This window comes from Sprattus sprattus (assembly GCF_963457725.1).
Source record: "Sprattus sprattus genome assembly, chromosome: 5".
Lineage (NCBI taxonomy): Eukaryota > Metazoa > Chordata > Actinopteri > Clupeiformes > Clupeidae > Sprattus > Sprattus sprattus.
Genome location: NC_137924.1, coordinates 13,674,940 through 13,698,509, shown reverse-complemented (window position 1 = coordinate 13,698,509; position 23,570 = coordinate 13,674,940). Strand labels below are relative to the sequence as shown.

At 44.4% G+C, this 23,570-nt stretch overlaps 1 protein-coding gene across 1 annotated transcript in view; it reads left to right on the top strand.

The window, feature by feature from the left end:
• The window catches only part of slc4a10b (solute carrier family 4 member 10b), a gene marked incomplete at both ends in the record, with an annotated part of 36,054 nt that overhangs the window by 8,234 nt on the left and 4,250 nt on the right, over positions 1–23,570 (top strand). The window contains 16 exons of the mRNA XM_080839671.1: positions 6,692–6,773; positions 9,228–9,374; positions 10,062–10,200; positions 11,691–11,851; positions 13,815–14,003; positions 16,314–16,402; positions 18,188–18,345; positions 18,678–18,765; positions 19,204–19,350; positions 19,858–19,958; positions 20,474–20,648; positions 20,826–20,959; positions 21,377–21,622; positions 21,992–22,097; positions 22,808–22,969; positions 23,423–23,536. Coding sequence (XP_080695797.1) covers positions 6,692–6,773; positions 9,228–9,374; positions 10,062–10,200; positions 11,691–11,851; positions 13,815–14,003; positions 16,314–16,402; positions 18,188–18,345; positions 18,678–18,765; positions 19,204–19,350; positions 19,858–19,958; positions 20,474–20,648; positions 20,826–20,959; positions 21,377–21,622; positions 21,992–22,097; positions 22,808–22,969; positions 23,423–23,536 — 2,238 coding nt within the window. The remainder of the gene's footprint in view (positions 1–6,691; positions 6,774–9,227; positions 9,375–10,061; positions 10,201–11,690; positions 11,852–13,814; positions 14,004–16,313; positions 16,403–18,187; positions 18,346–18,677; positions 18,766–19,203; positions 19,351–19,857; positions 19,959–20,473; positions 20,649–20,825; positions 20,960–21,376; positions 21,623–21,991; positions 22,098–22,807; positions 22,970–23,422; positions 23,537–23,570) is intronic.

Here is a 23,570-nt window from a genome sequence, read left to right as displayed (position 1 = left end):
TTTGAAGTTGTCATTGGTTGTCATCAGCAGATTATTTGGCCCTGCTGGTGCGCCTGCTGAAAGAGTGATGTATTGTAATCTAACAGCATACTTGCAAAAGTTATGTTTTTACACAAGCTATTTGGAGAACAAAAATGGATGTGTTGTGTTTCTGTGGCAAAATGGGACTGTACGCGCGCAAGATGGCCATTTGTTGACTACACGTACATGCCATTTCTGCTTTGCTGGGAACTCGTGCCTCAGCAAGGTTTTCGTGACTAAATAGATTTAGTCGGTTGGAGGCCATTTCTGCAATCAGCATTAAAGTAAAGCTGATTTCTTATGATTTAAAAAAGCCCATTTATAGAAGGAGGAAAAAAACCTCCCAAATTCCAATCGTTTGGAAACTCTGAAAACAATATGACTTTGTCATGAATAAAGGGCTTGAAGTTTGTGAAGGAAAAGCACTTTGAGCAATCTGCTTATAGTGATGTAGGTTTTCCTGACAATCTGCTGTTTGTACTGAAACATTTACAGTGTTTGTTCTGCAATAATCACGAGATAGCTTCTTGCTGTACAGGTTTGGCTTGCGAGGCTAAAGCCCTATACCATTGGGATCAAAATATGAGCAAAACAATAGTGGGTGGTTGTCTACACAGCATCACTACTTGGTCTGAATAACTGGTGTCCCAACATTTCAGCACTGACCAAAGTTTTTACAATATCAGGAATTTATTACATTATCAGGTTCTGCAAAATTGAGGCTAACCTGATAATGTAATAACTTCCAATTAATGTAACATTTTATTTCATTATTGGTATGGCGATTGTTACATTATTGGGAAATGCACTTTATTACATTACTGGGATATTATTACATTATCAGGTTTTATTACATCTTTTAGGGACTTATGAGGGATTTTTTATTACATTATCAGGGTTATTACGTTATCAGGAAATTATTACATTATCAGGTTCTACAAGGCTACACATAGCAATGGGCTGTTCTGATTGGCTGTAGCTCAGCATCAGAGCAGACAAGCCTATATTCGTCATGAGAGGGTGCGCTTCCGGAAAAATCTCTCCTTGGTGCAGCGCCCCGCTGGCATTTTGCACCCTAGGCAACCGCCTATGTCGCCTGTGCTACGGGCCGCCCCTGTTTCAGGAATTCAATGTGTATTTATTAGGCTAAGTATACTTATTTTAAGTATGTGGGGAGATGATATTGATGGACAGATTGCATAGCCATGGTACATATGTTGACGTATGTGACTGTTTTGTATGTCAGCAGCAGAAATCAATTTCCAACACATTCGTAACACTACCAGTCACTATAAACACAGACACATTCGCCCATACCACAGCCCACATACAAACACACAACTAAACACACCACCACACTCTCAGACATGATGACATGACCTACACACACACACACACACACACACACACACACATATACAGTATGTACTGCTTCCATTATTGCATGCTTGCATACACATACACACAGCCTCTTGTCTTTCTCTCTGACAATCAGACTTATTCCATGCACATAGACACATTATCTATTTACACACACACATTCTGTATGTGAAACGCACACACACACACACACACACACACACACACACACACACACACACACACACACACACACACACACACACACACACACACACACACACACATCTATACATGCTCTCACCCTTAAGCACACATACACACATGCATAAATGCTCTCACCCTTAAGCACACACCCACACATGCTCCCCACACACACTCTGGCCTGTCCTCTGCCTTAGAGTAGCGCCTTTGAAAGTTACTTGTGCTGCCTGTCCTTCACAACAGGACTTACAGCAGACACACGCTGAGAGAGAGAGAGAGAAAGAGAGAGAGAGAGAGAAAGAGAGAGAGAGAAAGGGAGTGAGGGAAAGAGAGTGGGTAGAATCTGTGTCACGATTTATCCCTCAGGCACTCGCACACAAAAGACAGAGCCAAGTACGCTTCGTCAGGCCCTTTCCTGTGCCGTTTTTTTTTTAAGCTTTTAAGAGATACCGTGAGCCAAAGCCAGCTCTCTCACACAAAACACAGTGAGTGTTTTGAAACCATTAAGTACTGGGTTTTTGCTCACAATTCACTTTAGCGTACTCAAATGTTGTGTATTCCCTGTCACAATTTTGGGTGTATTTTTAATAACAGTTGGTTTATGTTGAGATTGTTGATTATCATTATTGACCACATGTATGGTGACTCCAAGGCAGCTGTTTCTCACCTGCGACTGGTATTCAGTTCAAATCCATTCACATTCAGGTTATGGATTGTCCCACTGAGTCCTATGAAATGATACATTACTTCTAAGCTCACTTCACACCAATCATGAAGGTCATGTCAGTCTACGTCCCTAACCACAGTCCTTTCCCCCAAACATAATGGCTCTCAATTTGGAGAACCCAAATGCGGATTGTGTCTATGTGATGTGATGGCCTGCGACGGCTGACAGGCTGTCACGATGAACCCTGCTAAGCTCCGACTCTAAAGCGCGCGTGATGTGTCCCCTAGCTGTTTGTCTCACGCCTGCCTCAAGGGTGGTACTTTTTTTTTCTAGGAACTTAAATTGTTGTATTTAAAAAAAAAAGTGCTGCACAAAAAGAGGGATTGTTTAAGTCGCGCAGCTATATGTCAGGAAGGGGGAGGTGGCCTGAATAGATTACGTGTCATGCAGATTAAATGTCATTCATTTTTCAGGACAGGCCACTTCTGAAAGAGGCTCGTTGTTCTTATGTCTGTGAGCGTGTGCTTCATGGCGCACGCATCAATTGTCATCAAATGTGGCACGCGTTTCCCTAGTTGGTGGTTGTTTCCGCTTGTTGAAATACTGTTATATTCTTTCTATTCTTTCTATTCTTCTATACAGGCTTTCCAGAATGTATTACCATGCTCATTGCTAATTTGCTAATGCAAATAGGAGGGAGTGTTTGTGTCGGTCCTGGGTGTCTGGTGAGGGCTGGTAAACAAGAGCTGAAGTGAGCTCACACTCCTGCAGGCAGGCAGGAGGCACAGGGGGACTCAGCAGAGATTTAGCAGGGGCTCACAGCTCAGAGAGGATCACCACGGAAATCTTGACAAACACATTTTACACCCATACGCATGCATACATACTCACACTCACACACATGTCAGAGTGTGTACACTTACTCATGCACGTTCACACACAAACACTGTCACTGCCAAACTGCACTCCATCTCCCTATTTTCTCAATCCTCTTAATCTTCACACACACACACACACACACACACACACACACACACACACACACTCTCTCTCTCTGCCTCTTTGGCCTGTCTTCATAAGGTGCCCTTGAGGAAGTCTTTTCTTTCTTCCTCCTCCTTCTCCCTTGTCTTCCTCCTCCTCCTCTCCAGACGTCAGTAAGGGGGGGCCCAGCGGTACGCATGCTCATCCTGGCTGTTTCATCCTATGTTGCCCCTCGCTCTCCCCCCTTCTCTGGGGGGTCTGCTCACATGACTTCCTCTGCACCAAAGTGCACTCATTAGTGTTGTCCTGCCTGAGGTGGAGCGCACCAACACTCGTACATGTTTAAGACGCGTCTCTCGTGTTCTGGGACTCATACTCACTACTACAACTGTGAATATCCAGGATGTCCTGCTCTCAGTAAATACTATTGCATTTAAGAACACCCATCACTAACACTGTTCCATGGGTGGGGGAGCATACTGCAACCGCTACCTACCGCAGGATGTAACTGTATATCCACACTTTTTACAGGATTTAAGGATTAAGATTTAATTAGTCATCCCCCATTTTCAGTTATCCCCATGTATGCCATTCATGATATGACTTTCAACATGCTATGTTCTCAGCATGGGCCAAACGGCTTGTTCCCATGAAGGCAGCACTAGAGTATCTTTTTAGACCTCCTAGAGCTATAGAACGCCAATCTCATCCTACATTAAAGCTGTAATTATACCCCACATTACAGAAAATGTTCCCCCTCGCACAGTTTATAGTAAATTATACAGTACAGACCATATCCGTGGTGTGTTACGGTACATTTATCTTAGGTCTGTATTTAATTACTATGGCGACAGATAACCCGGTATTAGTCCACTCTGTTATGTCTATGCTTTAATGCTGGAATATTACTGTATGATTTTCAGACATAGGTTCTTTCAGGATACATTTGTGTGTTAATTCCAAACACAGCATGACAGCATCCTGAACATTAGATCCAAGCTTTAGTGCGTACAAATGTAAGAACATCTTGCCTAGCTCTAAAGTCCTGTCTGGACAGCTAACATCTGCCCCTTTCTCTGTTTTTTGTTCTGCCTCTCTCTCTCTCTCTCTCTCTCTGTCACTCTCCCTCTCTCTCTGTTGTTGTATCTCTCTTGTGCTCTCCCTCTGTCTCTCTCTCCCTCTGTCTCTCTCCCCCTCTGTCTCTCTCTCTCCCTGTCTCTCTCTCCCTCTGTCTCTCTCTCACTCTTTGCAGTTCTCACATGGATGGCCATGTGTGGTTTTAGCAGCAGTAGTAGCACTCTAATCTTCCAGACTGTCATTTAAACTGCCCCAGAGATTTGCTTTTAATTGTGTGTGCTATTTGTTCTAATGAAAGAGCTCTGGCAACACTGCCCGGAAGCTTTTACACTGTTGTAGTTGAATGCAACAATCAATGCGATTCTCATAATTTTGAATTTCTAACAAAGTCTGTATGTAGCAGGTCACTCAAAAAGTAACTGATGAGTTATTTCAGTTTCGGTGGCCTACATCTAGCATTTAATGACAACTGATTTCAACAGTTAAGTGTGTCTGCTGTTTAAGGGAATCGTACCAGTTAGTGCACTGCAAAAGCAGATTTAAAACATCACATCATCAGCATTGTGTCAGTCTGACATACCAGCTATGTCCTATGCAGCTAAATCTGTCATAACATTTCAACTCAGAGGTATCATTGCATTACCAAAAACGTGCATGCCGCTTCAGATAGGTGTTATGCTGAATTTAGGATCATCAGTTTGAATAAGCTTTATAAATGTTTATGTATAGTTCATTATATAGTGACAGTTCACAATTTTCCAGTCATGATTACAGTGTGCCCTATGAACAGCACCCTAATGGAAAGCATTTCCTTCAATGGTATAGTTAGTGTGCATGCATTGCATGCTTCACTTGACCTCCTGTGTAAGGACAGGGAGATCCAGGCCAGGCTGGTCTGTCTGGAGGTCCGGAGGCTGGTCTCGCACCGGGTTTCTCCAGCGCGGTGGGGCTGTTGTCACGGCGGCGGATAATTAAGTTGTGTGAGGTCATCTGGGGGATACTGCCGGAGCATCATCTTACAGCCACCCCACCACATAACAACCACCCCAGCTCCCCCACCCCTAAGGCTGGTGCCAAATGCTGCCACGCTATAAGCAAACACTCTTCCTCAGTGACAAGCAATCCATCAGACGCCCATTAACCCGGCAGAGTTGAGCAGATGCACTTTAATGCTGCGCAGTGTTACTGGTGTCTTCTCTCTCTAGTTTTTGTTGTCAGATGGTCCCACGGAGACTCATCATTTCTGTGCTCATGCATGGAGGTCTCATACTAACATCGCTGGCACACATATTGTCAGCATATCCTCCCTCATTTATTTATAGTGCATGCTCCTATTTATAGTACTGGCCAATAATTAAAATGGAAATTTAACATGTCAGTGGTTGAGTGCCTTCGAGATGCACGCACACATCTCTCTGTTTCTCTCTCTCTCTCTCTCCCTCTGTCTTTCTTTCTCTCTCTCTCTGTCTCTCTTAATGGACTACACTTCACTGCCTGTTGTGTGCTGAATAAGGTCTACCTCTCAGTAGAGCCTACTGTCATATATGCTTCACCTACTGATGTAACTTAAAAAGGGTCAATCAAATATTAAATAATGATGAAACACGTCTTTTACAACTATCCATACTCTGTATCCCAGCAACCAGTGTAAATAGATATTACGGAGTGTTTTTAAGAGAACTGGGACAAGATAGTCATCTCAAGATGGAATGGCTTTGAAAGAAGAATAATGCTCTGACGTCTGTATTATAACCTGTGTTGAAACCTATAATGTCTGAAAGAATTTGACGATTTGATTGCAGCCTGAGAGGCTCTTGACCACATCAGTAACCATGGAAACTGTCTACCGAAGTTAGACGGTGTATGTATATTCCCAGCCCAGGGAGAGGGAACGACAAGGTCAAACTGCTATTCAAATGTATGATTGTTCTCAGCAAAAGGAAATGCTATGAAGGATCCAGCTGCACAGAGGCTGGTTGGTACAAGCACAGAACTCTCAGCCCCTCAGAATTGGCCATTTGTAGAATTTTAAATAGGATAGACCATTACTTCTGGACAAGTGGGCTAAAGTGATTGTTTAGAAATTTGCTGTCTGATTTTGACAAGTGAATAAAAACACAATACACACACCACCCCATGTCCCATCTTTCATGCAAGATGCAATAAAGGTCAATAAAGTTCATATCCACTGTGTTCTGTGGCGGTTGGTTTTGATGTCGCACTGTGTTGTATCACTGCCCCCTCATTATCACTTTGCGTTTTGACTGTGTCGTGGTGGTGTGTTTGGCATGCTTGTGCTGTGGCCATGCCTTGTCTCTTGCCATGGTGTTGCAACATGTTGTGCTAACTGATCTTCCTGGACTTATGAACTGTCCCCCACAGAGAAACGATGAAGAGGCCGTGGTGGACCAAGGGGGGGCCCGGTCCATGCTGAAGACTAACTTTGAGAAGGAGGAGCTCGAAGGTACGTGGCTCAACTGTGTTGTGTCCTTTTGTTTCCCTGAGGGGCAAAGGGCCCTGTTTGGGAAGGAGTGTGGGTGGCATGTGCAAGAAGAGTGGAGTACAGACCGCCTATGCAGAGCTGTTTGATAGAGAAGTGCTTTTCCTTTGCACCACTCAAGAGACAGACAGAGAGAAAGAGAGACAGAGAGAAAGACAGAGAGAGAGAGAGAAAGAAAGACAGAGAGAGAAAAAAGACAGAGAGAGAGAAAGAGACAGAGAGAAATGGCTCATGGGAGGCAGGCCTGTGGATGCTCTGGGGAGGGGGGTTTAGGAGTGGGGTGGGCAGTGGTGACGTCAGCAATGAGTCAGCCCCTGGAAGTGTTCTATTTTTACACTGGTCTTGTCTCTCTTCATACAGACACACATATACATACACACACACACATACACAGTGGAAGTCATACACTGCCAATAGAAATATTCAGGATTTACTGTACTGTATAATCACCTATACCTGCAATCCTGGTAAGGGTCATGTTCAGTCAGTATGTTGTAAGTAGAAAGGTCATGTCCTTTTCAGTGTCTAATTTCAACACAAACAGAAATACAATCATCTTTGCAGCCGCAGATATATCTTGCTCTTGAGCCATTTCATTGTCCACATCAAGTGAGTAAGTGATAATTTGTCACATAATCAAAAAAGGTTGGTAATCAGTATCAATATCATTAGATATTGTATCAATTGTGTCTCAGAATCATTTATTGCTGAATTGTTACTGATAGTACCAGAAATCAACAACATTTCTGACAACTGAGTTAGAGCAAATGTCATTATAAAATGATGTAGAGAATGGTAAGAGCACAGATTTCTGTGTGTGGACCTGAGCCTGTGTGTGCGCTTGTGTGGGGCTGTGATGTGTAACAGCTTCTGACTTGCAGCTGCAGCGTGTCGTGACTGTGGTGTCTCTGAGGCAGATTGGCCATTTTCTGGGTGTTTCTGCCTGAGGTTACTGACATGCAGCCTTATACAGCACATGTCTGGATTTCTGATTTGTTGAACCTCGTTCTCCCTGTCTCGTTCTCTCCCTTCTCTTCAACCCTTTCATGTGTGCATGCCAGTTAGGCTGCTGACTCACCAAACAGCCCCTGAACCAAAGAAACACTACACGCACACACACACTCACACACACACACACACACACACACACACACACACACACACACACACACACACCATGACTCAGGCAAGAATAGAGCGTGGAATTATTTGATTTGCATCACATTTGCTGGAAAAATGAATTCTTCCCCTACGCTTTCATTTCTGAGCCTGCCTCTGCAGGCCTGCGACACTGCCAGAACTCCCAGTGCAGAAGGGGGGGGGGGGGGGGGGAGGGGGGGGGGCGCACGTAGAGACGAGACATATGATTCCCTGACATTTCTGGGGCCTATTTAATGGTACAGGCTGGTGGCCAGGGGAAGGCCTTCTCTCTCAGGCCTGTCAGCCAAATGCTCCGAGGATGCTTGGCTGCATTAGCCAGGCTGGCCTGCCTCAGGGGGCAGTGTGTGGAGTGGAGAGCAGGCCGTGCCGTGGTCAGTGAGCGTTAGCCTCACACGCTCACAGAAACACATGGCGGCAGCCAGAAGCACTGCTGCTGCTGCTGCTACACACAGGCATGTCCAGGCACTCTTACCCTCCTCAGCTCTCTTCATGGGCATACTGTCACTGAGAGTGCTGGAGGTGTTGGACAGCGCTGACAGATTTCAGATTTAGGAAGTAGGACAATTTTGGACAAGGCATGGTAGTCTTGGGTCCGAACGTCATGTTTAGGATGATAGGAGGGAAGGAAAACGCACACTGATGTTAGGCTAATACATAATATGTGTTTATTGTGTTTGTTTGTGTTGTTGTGTGGTAATACCTGTGGAATCTGTGATGCACCTGTGCATGGCTCCATTTTTCAGCCGTGGAGGCTTATAGAAGAGTACTTTGTGTGTGTGTGTGTGTGTGTGTGTGTGTGTGTGTTTGTGTGTGTGTGTGTGTGTTGCCACTGCAGTGGCAGATGTTAAATGCTGAATAGATCCCTTTAGCTGGGTCCCTACTTATAAACTAGTGTAGTCATTTATCAGCTAAAGCATCCCACCAATGTCATAATTTAATACATTTCTATGTGAGGCTCCCACAGTATCCACTCGCTGATGGCTCGACCTCTAAATCCAGATTACACCTAATTCTATTTATTTACTATCCTTTCTGGTGTATTAATATGGTTTGGAATTGGGCTATCCTAGTTGTTGATATCAAATGTTCTGAGAGTAAAAAAGATGAAAAGCTAAAGTCCAGGCGAATGGTGGAGGAGGTTGTGATCTGAAACTGTGAGCTGTCACAGGCAGTACACCCTCAGACTGTGATGTTCCTGTTCCTGACCTGCTGGCTTTACTTCAAACCCCTCTTCACTCCGACCCCACCCCCCCACAGGTCACCGGACTCTCTACATCGGTGTGCACGTGCCACTGGGCAGGAAGAGCCACCGGAGCCACCGGAGGCATCACGGTCACCGACACCGGAAGCGGAGCCGGGAGAGGGACTCTGGGGTGGACGACGGTCGTGAGTCCCCCTCGTTCAGTAAGGCCAACCTGCCCGTGTGCATGGGAGAAGGGAGGAAGATCTCAACCCTAGATAATCATATCCTGGGTTACAGGGACGTGCACAGGAATTTTGAAGGGCAGTTGCTCTGCCCTGGAGAAAAGGGGCAACACAATATTTTCAGAATATCATTTTAAACTGTCACTTACCGCGACTGCCACGCCCCCGCCATGTAATCGCAAATATTATTATTATAAAATATTTCCTTAGGAGGGGCAACTTATTTCCTTCGGAGGGGCAACTTCAGTCGAAGAGGGCAAACGGTTAGTTGCCCAAGCAACCTTAGCACACTCCTGTGCATGTCCCTGCTGGGTTATAGTTCCCACTCCTGCTTCATTCTCCTTTTTCAATTTTTTTGAAGGGATCCGTATCCGATCAAATTTATTCAGTTTTAAAGGTGCTAATCTGATTATGCAGTGTTGTGTCGTATTCATTTTTGTGTAGATCAGCTACTCGCATACATATCACACATATTCAGCGCAATATCTGTCATCGCGTTATCTTTCTTTTTTTCTCAGACCATCTGCTTTAGGCTTAAATTCAGTACAGTGCAAGCATGTCCCTGGTTGATTTCTACCCTTGAAGCCAGATCTGTGTACATGTTTTATATAAGTTTACCATAGCGTAATGGATAGTTAGTGTTCTCCATCCGTCTCTGGCCCTTAGACACACCTTCTCAGAGAGTGCAGTTCCTGCTAGGCACAGAGGACGATGACGAGGAGCACATCCCCCACGACCTCTTCACGGAGCTGGACGAGATCTGTTGGCGTGAGGGGGAGGATGCGGAGTGGAGAGAGACTGCCAGGTAATGCACCGCCATCATGGCAGCAACGTTTCCCCCCCTTACCGATTCACTGCCACCCATGGCTCTGCTTCACGACATGGGGGGGGGGGGGGTTCCATTATGACGTTAGGGTAATATGTGCAGCCAGAAGGATGTGCACGCTATTCAAACGGCTCACTTTATGTGGCCTGAAGTGGGCTGCACAAAACCTCTTAAGTAGTCATGCTTATTTCCCCACGACATGACCATTTCAGATACTTGAATGCACTTAAGAGTGCACTACTAAAAGTCCTCTGCTGCCTCAGGAGGTATTATGCTTAGATGGCGCGGTTTTTTTTTTTGGTGTACTATCACTCATGTCTACTGCACTGGATATTTTTTATTATTAATTGCTGAGCTTACTTCGCATGGCCGACAACAACTGCTCTGTTAATCCCCAAAGGCCAGAGTAAATGTATTAAGTGTTAATATATCACTGCGGTTGTGTAACTCCAGTGTGATGCGACCAGAAGCTTCTGTGAAACTGTGTGGTGCCTGACGACAAAGGCACAGTAAACACAATCACAAGCAGTATCATAACCACTACATGACTCACTGCTGTCGGGCTGGATTTCAGCACATCCTGTTCGACTAGCTGTATCCTTTTACAGCATCCACTGTGCTGTGCCCTGTCCTTCAGCCAGACAGCATTTATGAGATTTACAGCAGGGAATTACTTGTGTACGGTCAAATACTTTTGACCGTTTTGAATTCGTTGGATTCAGCTCTTCCAAGGAGCACATATTATTTATGAATTTGAAGGAAATATGCACAGTATCCTAAAACTGGGTTATGTTCATCGTGTCATATGGTTAGCATTTATGTCAATGGGTAACCATGGATACATATTCAGGACTTTTCAGGATGTGAGGTATTCCCCCATGGATAAAGCCTGCTATCATATCAAGGGGACTTACACCACCTTTGAAATAGCCACTCCTCATCAAACAGTATAGCTTGTCAATGCGAGCCACTGACTTGACTCCACAGCTGCTGCTGATGTCATTGCTCTAATGAGTTCCTCATCCATACTCTGAGCACATATGGCTGAGCAGCTGGCTGCGGTCGAGCGGCTGCCGGGGTGTCACCTCACCGGGGCCACGTCCTTGTGCAGGCAGCACTGGATGGAGGTGGAGGATGATGGAGGGGCCGGAAGCTAACCTGTATCATTTATTTCTGTGTGTGTGTGTGGTTTGTTTGTTGGTTGGCTTGTGTGTGTGTGTGTGTGTGTGTGTGTGTGTGTGTTTGTGTGTGTGTGTGTGTGTGTGTGTGCTTGTGTGTGTGTGTGTGTGTGATTGTGTGTGTGTGTGTGTGTGTGTGTGTGTGTGTGTGTTTGTGTGTGTGTGCTTGTGTGTGTATGTGTGTGTGTGTTTGTGTGTGCTTGTGTGTGTGTATGTGTGTGTGGTTGTGTGTGTGTGTGGTTGTGTGTGTGTGTGTGTGTGTGTGTGTGTGTGTGTGTGTGTGTCTCCCAGGTGGCTGAAGTTTGAGGAGGATGTGGAGGACGGCGGAGAGAGGTGGAGTAAGCCGTACGTGGCCACGCTCTCGCTGCACAGCCTGTTTGAGCTGCGCTCCTGCATCCTCAACGGCACTGTGCTGCTGGACATGAGGGCCAACACGCTGGATGAGATCGCAGGTAGAGGCGCTGCCCTACACCTCAGCACCATACCTCTGTCCATCCACACAATCACCTCAGGGACTGGCTCATTTGGATTAGGGTCACAATCCAAGACTACTCATTTACAGTACCAGTCAAAAGTTTGGACACAAAGTGTTTTCTTTACTTTTATTATTTTCTACATTGTAGAGTAATACTGAAGGCATTTAAACTACGAAAGAACACATATGGAATGATGTGCTAAACAAAAAAGTGATATCTACCTTGTAGAAAATAATAAAAGTAAAGAAAAAACTTCTCAAAAAATTAGAAGGTGTGTCCAAACTTTTGACTGGTACTGTATGACAAATTTCAAATAAACCTAGTTTTGTCTGTGTGCCCACCTGAAAACCATTGAGGGGAAGGTTAGCTGCTCTCTGTAGGCGAGGCTCTGGAATATAAAAGAGCGCTTAGTTTAATTAATTGAATGTGTTTAATCTTTGAATAAAGCTCTTTGCTCATTCCTTTGCAGCTTGTAATTGCACTGGAAGGTGCTAATGTACAGAAATATTGCTCGGAGAATAACATGGCAAAGCAATTCCCGTGCTACCGCCCGGAGCGTGTCTGTGGGCTGTAGACTTTTCAGAGCTATTTTTTGCTGCGCTAATGTGAGGTCTCACCTCATCACTCATGCAAGGGCTCCCAGGTTCTCTATCACGGCTCCTTAAGCATGTGAATTATACATCAGTGAAAAACCTGGACTAAATGACTCTCCCGCTATCTCTCCCCGTACCCAAATGGCCTGTGTGCCACTACAAATGGGATGTGTAGTAATAACACATGCTGCCATTTCACTTGCTCAGCGCTGCAGAGGGAAGCTGATTGATGTGTGTAATAACTAACGGCTAGGGGTGGGGGAAACAATCGATTATTCGATTTTAATCGATTCTCTCTAAAACGATTCTGTCTCGATTCAGAAAAGTTTTTTTTTTTTTTTTACACATCCATTTTATGTTGAAATGCAAGCTGCATCGATTATTGGATTGTTCATAGAAAGTCAAAATTGTGACAAGGAAAAGCTTTTTCTCTCATAAAAAATAGAGAAGGTAATTCATCTGTTGATTTTCTTTAATTATCAAACACAAAGTAGGAAGTGTAGCAAAGACTCTAAGTAGCAAACTCAAATGTTTTAAAAGTCGAAATGGATTGATAATCGTTTTATCGGTTTAGAATTGATAATCGTTTTTTTTACACATCCATTTTATGTTGAAATGCAATTATCGATTGATTATCGAATATCAATTCGAAACCGATAAAACGATTATCGATGCATTTTGACTATTGAATCATTTGAGTTTGCAACTCAGAGTCTAAATTGAAGAAAATCAACAGATGAATTACCTTCGCTATTTGCTTTATTAGAGTAAAAGCTTTTAATGGTCACAATTTTGACTTTCTATGAGCAATGCAATAGTCGATGCAGCTTGCATTTCAACATAAAATGGATGTGTAAAAATAAATAAATAAATTTAAATTACAAAATCGATTTTAAATCGATAATCGATAATCGATTTTAAATCGAATCGTTGACCTCTGAATCGATTTCGAATCGTATCGTGAGGTGCCAAGAGATTCCCACCCCTACTAACGGCCCTATCTACATGACGTTTTGCTGTAAAAGACATATGTGCTCTATTGGCCCTAGGGCTCCAGGGTACACCAGCGCACTATCTTTAATCAGAGATTATTATACACATTGCAGATTGTTCACATCTGTGGCATTAATTATTGATTCACTTCTGTTCGCACAGAAAGGATTTGAACACTGATATGTTAAATCAGGCGTGTTCACCACTTAGCCCATTTTTATGTGTCAGACCCTTTATGTGTCCAAATCGATTCACACAACAACCCGGTGTCCTCCCAAAGCTATTTGTGCTATACACCTGCATTTTCAAAGAGCTCAGATGTTTTTAAAGTCCTCTGTCTCTGCTGTTTTTAGAGATGATCCTGGACCATCAGGAAGCCTCCAGTCCCCTCGGAGACGACATTCGCAAGAAGGTCCGTGAGGCTCTCCTCAAGCAGCACCACCACCAGAACCAAAAGAAACTGGCCAACCGCATCCCCATAGTGCGCTCCTTTGCAGACATCGGCAAAAAACAGGGTGAATCACACTCCGTGGACAAGAATGGTGAGCACCAGCATCTCAGCTGTACCAACACTTAAGACAGTGAAATATAAAAACACAGTTCAAATGTAATCCTCACTATAGTCATCTGTTCTGTTGTTGTTCTTTTGAGTTAGATTAGATGAAAAGGGTGACATTTTTGGATGGAAAGCAGTCCTTTCAAGTGGATATGGTTAGCTTATGATTAGATTAGTAATATTGAATTGGTTAGTAATTGTCACCATAAGCAATTGTACAAGTCTCACTGAGTTTATTCCAAACAGTTAGAACTGGCAGTTTATTTCTCTTCTGTAAATTATTCGTTCAGTTTTGTAAAACGTGGGTTAGCCTTTGTGTGTTTTGTTATTCCATTTTACACTGCTTCGTCCATTTCTTACCCTTTACTGGCGTGGTTCAGTGTCTCTGTTTTCCTGTTTCCTGTGGTTGTTTGTGTGAGCCTAATCTGTGTGTGTGTGTGTGTCCTTACAGTATGTATTTTGTATGTGTGTCATTGGCAGGCGGTGCCTCCTACTGTTCTGCCCTCACGTCCTCTCTGTGTGGCTCTTTTAAGAGGGCGGGGTGTAGGAGTGACAGGCAGGTCTCGTCCTGCGCTCCCTGGTCTCTCTGTTGTCCCCAGTGTGTCCCCATCTCCACTCCAATCCCGACCTCATCCACCACCCACCCACCCCCCACTGCCCCGCAGCACAGACCCCCGAAAAAGAGCCCAACGCTCCCACACGCCACGGACGTGTCCGATATCCAGCCCCTGGACACGGAGGACGGCACGGATGCAGGCAACTTTAAAACTTGACAGACTTGCTCCTTTAGCTTCTTCCTAAAACATAACTTGTGAAGGTGAAGGTCGTTGTGGAGGACTTATTTATAAACCGTTGCCATATCTCTGTCAGTGCTAGACATGTTTTCAGGCATGAACAAAGTGTGACACTTCAGTGCTGATTAAGTGCTGTGAGATGAAGCTCTTCTGTAGCTCAACATAGAGTACAGAGATTTAATCTCATATAGGCTTTCTCTCATTAATATTGATGAGGATCCATCAGCGTTAGTGTTCATGTTTGTTTTATTTCTATGGCTTGAGTTCATTAACAGTTTTGGAGATCAGACCAGAATCCAGTGTTTGACACGACTGACATTGGCTTACATGGATCAAACTAAACATCTGATTGACAAAAACACCCACCCTATTACTCCGTTCCCACAATACTGTTTCATTCTTGCAACACTTTTAAAGGTTAAGTCTTCCTCAGGACATAGATATGTCATGACTAGGTATGCCTGACTAGATATCCAATGCTAAACACTAGTGAGATGAGCTCAAAGGAGTGGGAAGTATGCCCTTGACCTCTTTAATTAGGAATAAACCCTGTTTTTCAGACAGGATTTTGGTTTAAAATGTCTGTCACCTTTTGCAGGGCTTATGTTTAGGAAGCAGAGTTTGCCAGCACCCCACATACCGGCATTAAAACCACAAGGAACACCCTAAACCCTTTTAGTACCTCATTTCGGGTGTAATTCAGTGTTGTCTCATGTGGTCATTAATTCCAGTAGTGCTCATCCAAAAAGCAGCATTTTCATAGACCAATGCGTGACCCATCTGCCCATCTGTATTTAATCGTGAAAAAATAATTACTAACGCTAAAGGGGTTCATGTTTGGGTGTTACTTTGTGGACTGTGTCTGGTTGTGAAATCGCTTTAGTGGCTTTTTTTAATGTTGAGAAAAGACCGTAGCTGAAAGGTCTGCCTCAGTCCCTGATGCTTTTTAGCAGCTTAGCCTAGAGCGGGTAACACCTGCCAACACGCGGATCAAACACTGAAATTAGTTTTAGTAGACGCAAATGTCATTTAAAGACTCGCTTTTTCTCTGCTCTCTCCGTGAGCTAATTTCATGTTTGTATCAAATTGTCTCGAAGGGGGCTACAATCATCGCTGCAACAAACAACAACAACAAACAAACAACGCTGCAATCATCGCACCTTAAGCACACATCAACCATTCATTCCTTCCATTCACCACCTCACTCACCCCACTGCTTTACTATGCTCTTGAGATTCTCACCAACTCAAGGGGAATGTTGCCAATGTTGAATACAACACAACAGTGTCAAGTGATCATTCTTGTGCTCACCCTTTAAAGCAAAAGGCCATTAAGTAAAGACACTGCAGCCTGGAAAAGACACTTCTGTCTGCTGTGATGTATTACCATTGGGAGGCTGATCTTGCGTCGTTCGTTAAGAGAGTGGCTGGTGCTATCAGGCGAGGGGTCACTTTGGAGTCGGATGACTGACGGCTTGAATTTTCGTCCTGGTCTAACCGCAGGTCAGATGATCTCTCACCAGACCCTCCCCACACCCCCAGAGGGGAAGACTGAGGTGAGCAGGGAGAACAGTGCTGTGGACTTCAGCAAGGTAAGAACCAATGGGACCCAGGTTAGAGTCTCATCTGTTTACACAGAGCCCCTAAAGACAGAGCCACTACCAACTCTTCACTTCCTCGTGTATAGACAATCCACCAAATGCAGTAAACTTGCCTGTGTGAAAATAAATGGTAATGGGTATGAAGAAATGTAATTCTTTCTAATATCACTGTTAATATCACATCTTAATTTGCAAATTGTTATACTTTCATTTGACCTGATTTTATATTATTCCTAACTCTTGCTCAAACGTCAATTTTGCAATGTGAGCAAACTAAGGTTTCTGCAAACTGGGCATACTGTGCTGTATTTAAGCAGATTTATCCTAAATGAGTGTATGTTTCGCCTAAGATCTGTTAAAAGGCTTGACTACCTGTTAATCATCTTATTACTGAAGATTTTTTAATGGAAGGCTGCCAATACTGTACTGTGTATTTTGCTTTAACGATCAGGAGTTCGGAAACAGGTCTGCCATAGAGTTGCTCTGGAAATTACATAACTAGCTGAAAAATGCTTAATGTGTTTTGCTTTCTGTTTATGTCCGGTCTGTCCCAAATAACAAGGGGATTTTTCGAGCATTACACAGCTCACCTCTGGCTGTGGATTAGAATCTGAACAATACTGAGTGCAGTGTAACACTGATCTCTCCATTAAGTCTGAGTGTGACCTTAAAAATAGCCACTCTCTAAGTCGGGTGCAATTTGTGCTTTGCCATCCTGACATTCAGTGATTGACATTTTCCACAGAATTAACCTTTTGTCAGCTTTAAGAATGCTCTTAGAGCTTTTTGTAGATCAACCACATTTCCTGTTCCCCTGGCACTCTGGATTATTGAGCCACTTCTGTATAATTCATGTAATTCATTTATATGTAATTAATCTCCAGAGGAAGACTTATACAGTAAATATACATAAAAGCCTCAGCATTTACCCACTAATGTTCAGAACGCTTAACCCTGTGCAGAGAGTCAGCCTTTCAACCTCTCTGCTGTGACGATGACGTCATCAATGATGATCATGTCACCCTAATTAAGTGGTGCGGGTCGATACAAAACAAATTTTGGATGCCAGCGTAGTAGCCTATAACTACCTATGTGGTGATGTGTTGATCACTTTTTTAGTGTAGTTCAATGTGTTTTTTTTTCTTTCAATTGTTAAAGGGGACCTGCCATGAAATGTTTGAGAAACCACTGCCCAACATTTCACCTCAAATGAACTTTCTGTCAATGCAGGAACGTGGCATGTAGCTAGTGTACAGCAGCCTGGCAGAGACAGTGCTCAAGGTTGATTCTCCGTGTTTCTCCCACAGCACGTCTCTGTCTCTGCCTCTTTAAGCCACAGCTCGTAGGAATGACGCAGTGCAGCGCCACAGCAGACAGCAGCAGCAGCATATTGATAGGACTAGTGATCCTGGGTTTAGCTCTGCTGATTCTTTTTATTGAAGGATAGAGCAGAAAATAGGAGCAGAAAATAGCCCCTTTCATTTCGTGTAATTACAGGCTCCAAATTTGGCTAATGATATCATCTGTCTGCAGCTTTTTTGTGTGCAGGATGTATCTCTTCAAGTGTTATGGGTGGGCATGCATTGTTAGATGTGCCATTCTAAGCACCCATAATCCCACACAGCCTTTGGCAGGTTGTGCGCAGCGCCTGAGTCAAGAATAGTGACTATAAAAATGGGAGCAGAGCGGGTGGCCGCCAGCCAAACTGGCACCAGGCAGAGGCGATCTGTGTCAGTCGTTTTAAAAGCTGTATATTTCGCCCATGTGTCTCTTCAGATAGATCTACATTTCATGAAGAAGATTCCAGTGGGGGCCGAGGCCTCAAACATCCTGGTTGGAGAGCTGGAGTTCCTGGATAAGCCTGTGGTGGCTTTTGTGCGCCTCTCCCCTGCTGTCATGCTGAACGGCATAGCAGAAGTCCCCATCACTACCAGGTAGCAATCTGACTGCTAACTGCTCAGTACAGTATGATAAGACTAGCCACCTCCATTTATATATAGTCCTGGCTATAATTTTTAGCCTGCTGCTAATACTTAAGCCCTAGTTCTTTTACTTGAAAAAAGGTCTCAGCATTCTATGCCCAGAGGTAACATGAACGCCACAGCACTCTAAAACTCCTCTTTTGAGCTGGTTTCATAACATACAAATTCCCTCTTTTACTGAACCACCTCCTATGAAGTCTACAATTGTGTTTCCATAGGTGTAGGTAGGTGTTTTTCATTATTTTCATATCCATTACCTCATTGCTTTCACCCTTTTTTTTCAGATTCCTTTTCATTTTGTTGGGGCCTATGGGAAAAGGCCTGCAATACCATGAGATCGGTCGATCCATTGGTGCTTTAATGACCGATGAGGTAAGGTGGATGCCTTATATGCCCCCTTGCTTTAAAAGCTAGATTGTAGAGTGTGATGTAAGTGATTTGTCACACTAAAAATTTCACTTAAATGTTTTGGGGAAGAAGCAGCCTGTGGCACTTCACAGCCTATCTGCGGAGCTCACAGAGTTCTGGAGGTGGCAGGACGAGTGTTGTAATGACATTCGCACACCTGCTAATTAGTCATTGGCCTCATCTACTAGCTTAGCTGCTACTTCGCGTTGCCAGGGTAACACTTCAGGCCCACCACTTTGGAGAATGCTGATGTCACTGTGCTGCACTCTGCTCCTGTAAAAACGATTCTCTCTGCGCCATCATGTCGCAGTGCTAGAAAAGACCAACGAAATCCGACAAAATAAAACTTCAAAAGGATCTTATTTCCTCTGGTGACGTTACTTTGACTTCTGTCTTTTCAAGGTCTTTCATGATGTTGCGTACAAAGCAAAGGATCGCAAGGACCTTGTGGATGGTATCGATGAATTCCTCGACCAAGTAACAGTCCTGCCACCAGGAGAGTGGGATCCCTCCATCAGAATAGAGCCTCCGAAAAATGTTCCTTCACAGGTTTGTGTGGCTAAGTCAAAAAATAGTTCGTCTAAAAATAAAAAATAAAATGGGTGGTCACAAGTCTGGGACTGGTACCAGACAGTGTTTATTTTTAGTTTGTGGATTCAGAGACAATATCTTTCTGGCCACTTAGTCTGTGGTCCTTTCCACAGGGACTTAACAGAAGGGTGATGCCAACCACATTTAACTAGAATGAAGCGGAAGATGCTGTCGGAAGATATTACATCCAGTTACATCTATTACATAACCGGCACAATACGCTCTCAAGAAGAACCTGTGATTATCTTGTGTGACATAAAAAGAGACAGCTGTTCATCATCAGATGAAAAGTCATAGTTTGTCTACCTGTAGTGTCTGCAGTAAGGGGGCTTGTCGGTAACTCTGAGGCAGAGCGAGGGAGCTCTAAGATGAACAATCTGTCTTTAGCCCCCGCCCCCCCCCCCCCCCCCCCACACACACACACGCACAGACACAACTCTTCTCTCTGCCTCTCCCTCTGAACAGGAGAAGAGGAGGATCCCTGCTGTGCCCAACGGCACCACTGAGATGGGAGAAGCTGAGGAGCATGAGGGCCACGGTGGCCCAGAATTGCAACGCACAGGGAGGTGTGTGTGTGTGTGTGTGTGTGTATGTGTGTGTGTGTGTGTGTGTGTGTGTGTGTGTGTGTGTGTGTGTGTGTGTGTGTGTGTGTGTGTGTGTGTGTGTGTGTGTGTGTGGAGAGAGATAGACAGAAAGAGAGAGAGACAGAGAGAGAGAGACTGGATTTGATTTGTGTTTGAACAAAACATGCTCTCCTACAATGACAACAGCATTAACAACCTCCTTTTTGCCCTCTAAATCCCTGCTATTTCCTTGCTCTGTCTTTTAAAACAGATTAAGCAGAGTGATAGTGGGGGGGAATCCCAGGAAGTAAAGTAGATCCATTCAGATATGATGAGGAATTCATTAGCTAGCTCAACGTGGTCTGGCATTCTAAACCAGAGGATCTGAAACTCTGGCTTAACGTCCCTTTCTAAGCCTCATTTGTATTTACATCAGTCTCAGACACATTCGCCACTTTTCAGCACACAGGAAACAAGTCCTCCGCCCCCCCTCACTATCTTTTGTTGTGTAATCGCAGGCTCTTTGGAGGACTCCTCTTGGACATCAAGCGCAAGGCACCACACTACTTCTCAGACTACAAAGATGCCCTGAGTCTGCAGTGCATGGCGTCCTTCCTCTTCCTGTACTGTGCCTGCATGTCGCCCGTCATCACGTTCGGGGGTCTGCTGGGGGAGGCCACTGAGGGTCGCATAGTAAGACCACTTGCACGCACCCGTCACACCTCACCCGCTAAGACCACTCCACCCACCACACCTCACCCGCTAAGGGGGACACCAATTCAAACAAAAAGAGAGGAATTATCATTAGAGATATCAGGGCTGTTTGAGATTTGTTTTCTAATTAATAAGCACTATCTTTCTTTGCTCCAGAGTGCAATTGAATCGTTATTTGGGGCCTCGATGACAGGCATTGCTTATTCCCTATTTGCTGGGCAACCGCTCACTATCCTGGGCAGCACTGGTCCTGTGCTGGTGTTCGAGAAGATATTGTACAAATTCTGCAAGTAAGTTTGCATTCAGATGCCATTGGTATAAGCTGGTATTCATTGTATGCCAGCTTGGCTTTATAGATCAGAGCTCTATTCAATTTATAGTATTGTATTCCTGTTAATCTGCCTTCAGACCGTCTCTGTCATTCCAGTGTATTTGTGGTTTAAAATGCTAATGCAAATAACAATGTAAAGGGAATTTAGCATTCCATTGCTCTAATGAATGTCCCTGCTTGATCTCATGCTTGAAACCTATAGTAGGATGCTCTAGTGTTATGTCATAAGCTGATAACATGGGATTTACTGCTTTAAATGTAATTCAACAAATAGCCTGCATTCAATTTGATAACAACAATCAATACATTAAAAAGGATTTGATTGCATTTTATATGGTTCTTTTTTTGTGTTGTTTCTGTTTTCTGTGCATGTAAGGGAGTACGGCCTCTCCTACCTCTCCTTGAGAACCTGCATCGGGCTGTGGACGGCGTTCTTCTGCCTGCTCCTGGTGGCCACGGACGCCAGCTCACTGGTGTGCTACATCACGCGCTTCACGGAGGAGGCCTTCGCCTCGCTCATCTGCATCATCTTCATCTACGAGGCCTTGGAGAAGCTCATACACCTGGGCGTGCACTACCCCATCAACAAGAACAACGACCTGGAGAAGCTCACGCAGTACTCGTGAGTGGACCAGCCTCTCGCCCCTCCAACAACAAAAACATAAACAGCTTCACTTGGATCTGTGATTATTTGTCCCTAAAATGTGGTCTGGTGGTTCTATGCAGTCTTCTAACCCTTGTGTCATGGCACACAGCCAGTAGAGAAGGGGTTGTTGTTAAATGTTTGAAACGCTGCACACACACACGCACAAAAAAAGGTGCTGAAACTGGGTCACTTTTAAAAAGTTTAAAAAAACCTTGGTCTGCTCACAGTGCCCTCAGAACTCTCAAATTAGGCTTGCTTGCAGGGACATCTAATTACCATACCAGCACACAACCACCCCACCTGTCAGGTCTTAACCCTTCACTGCTCTTTCTCTCGAACCTTCAGATGCGCCTGTATCGAGCCTCAGGATCCAAACAACGCCACACTGAAGTACTGGGAGGAGAACAACATCACTGCCTCGGAGATCTACTGGGAGGCCCTGGAGGTCAAGGTGAGACACCAAAAGATGTGTATTCAGGGAACGGCAGATTAGGATTGCAGAAGCTTTTGTCGCCCCACTCTGTGTCTGACGTGACTAATGACGTCCCCCTGCCAGTCGACTCAAACTTTGCTATGAAACCCCATGCGCAGGCTTGTGGCTCCTCTCGGAGTGATGAGTGGTTCTCTGCAAATGGAAACCGGACCAGTGGTAGAGATTAAGGACATGTGGACTGGATTATTCAGGATTAGCCATGCCAAATCACCATTAAAAGCAAATTGTATGCATTCAAAAGAGGAGGACACTTTTTGAATAGTAACACAATCAAACACAGGCTGAAACTGGCTGCTTTGGGTGGGCTGTCCTCGGTGCCAAGCCTAAAGGGGTATTAGGCATCTAAAAGTAGATGTTATAGCACACTGCATCTGTACACACACACACTCGGGATAATATTACTGTCCGTTCCTGGTTGGACATTCTAAATTTGGCCTTTATTATTATCTCAGGAGGTAAATGTTAGCCTAGTAGACCCAGACACACATTCAATTTGTGAAATTGTAATGATATATAATGTGCCTAGCCAGGCTAGCTAAATGTTACTGCACTGCACAAATACCACTCTGAAGTAAAGCTTAACCGAGTACATAATAGTTAATGCAGGTTATAGACATGTTGAGTACATTTTAATATACTAAACATTATTATATCCTCTTCTTTGGCAGGAGTGCATAGACAAACGCGGAGTGTTTGTAGGGAAGGCCTGCGGTCCTAACGGCCCCTACATCCCTGATGTTCTCTTCTGGTCTGTGGTGCTCTTCTTCTCAACCGTTGCCATGTCTGCTTTCCTCAAGGACTTCAAGTTCAGCCGCTACTTTCCCACCAAGGTAAAAGACCCCTCACCATCATCAGCAGCATCATCAGATGGTGGTTAGAGTCAGGAACTCACTAGGATCTGTGTGCTTCTGCCCTCTAGTGGGCTCAGGGAGGAAGTGCATGATTGCTGGACAGGTTTTGCACACACGAACTTGAGGCTAGTGATCCAGAGTATCATTCATGACTCACACTCTGGCCCAGTTTCAGATTGCTAAAATAGCTGCCTCCTCTCCCTTCAGTGTCCTAGCATTGACCTGAAATGCTCAGGATAGAGGAACAACAACAAGAATTTGGCAGAAGTTGAATAAACATTTGTCCCATTTCTATAGTCTGTTTCATCAATAAAATCAAAGACTTAACATGGCAGCTGTTATGAGGGTTTTCTGCTGTTGAACGTTACTACCCCTCTTGACGTATAAGATAGTAAACAGTTTTCTATCTCTCATCTCTTCTCTTTTTCTCAGGTGAGGTCTATCATCAGTGACTTTGCAGTGTTCATCACCATCTTAACCATGGTGCTTGTGGACTATGCCTTAGGGGTCCCATCGCCCAAACTGCAAGTCCCTGCGGTGTTTAAGGTGAGCTGCCCTGTCTCGATCAACGTCTCTCTGT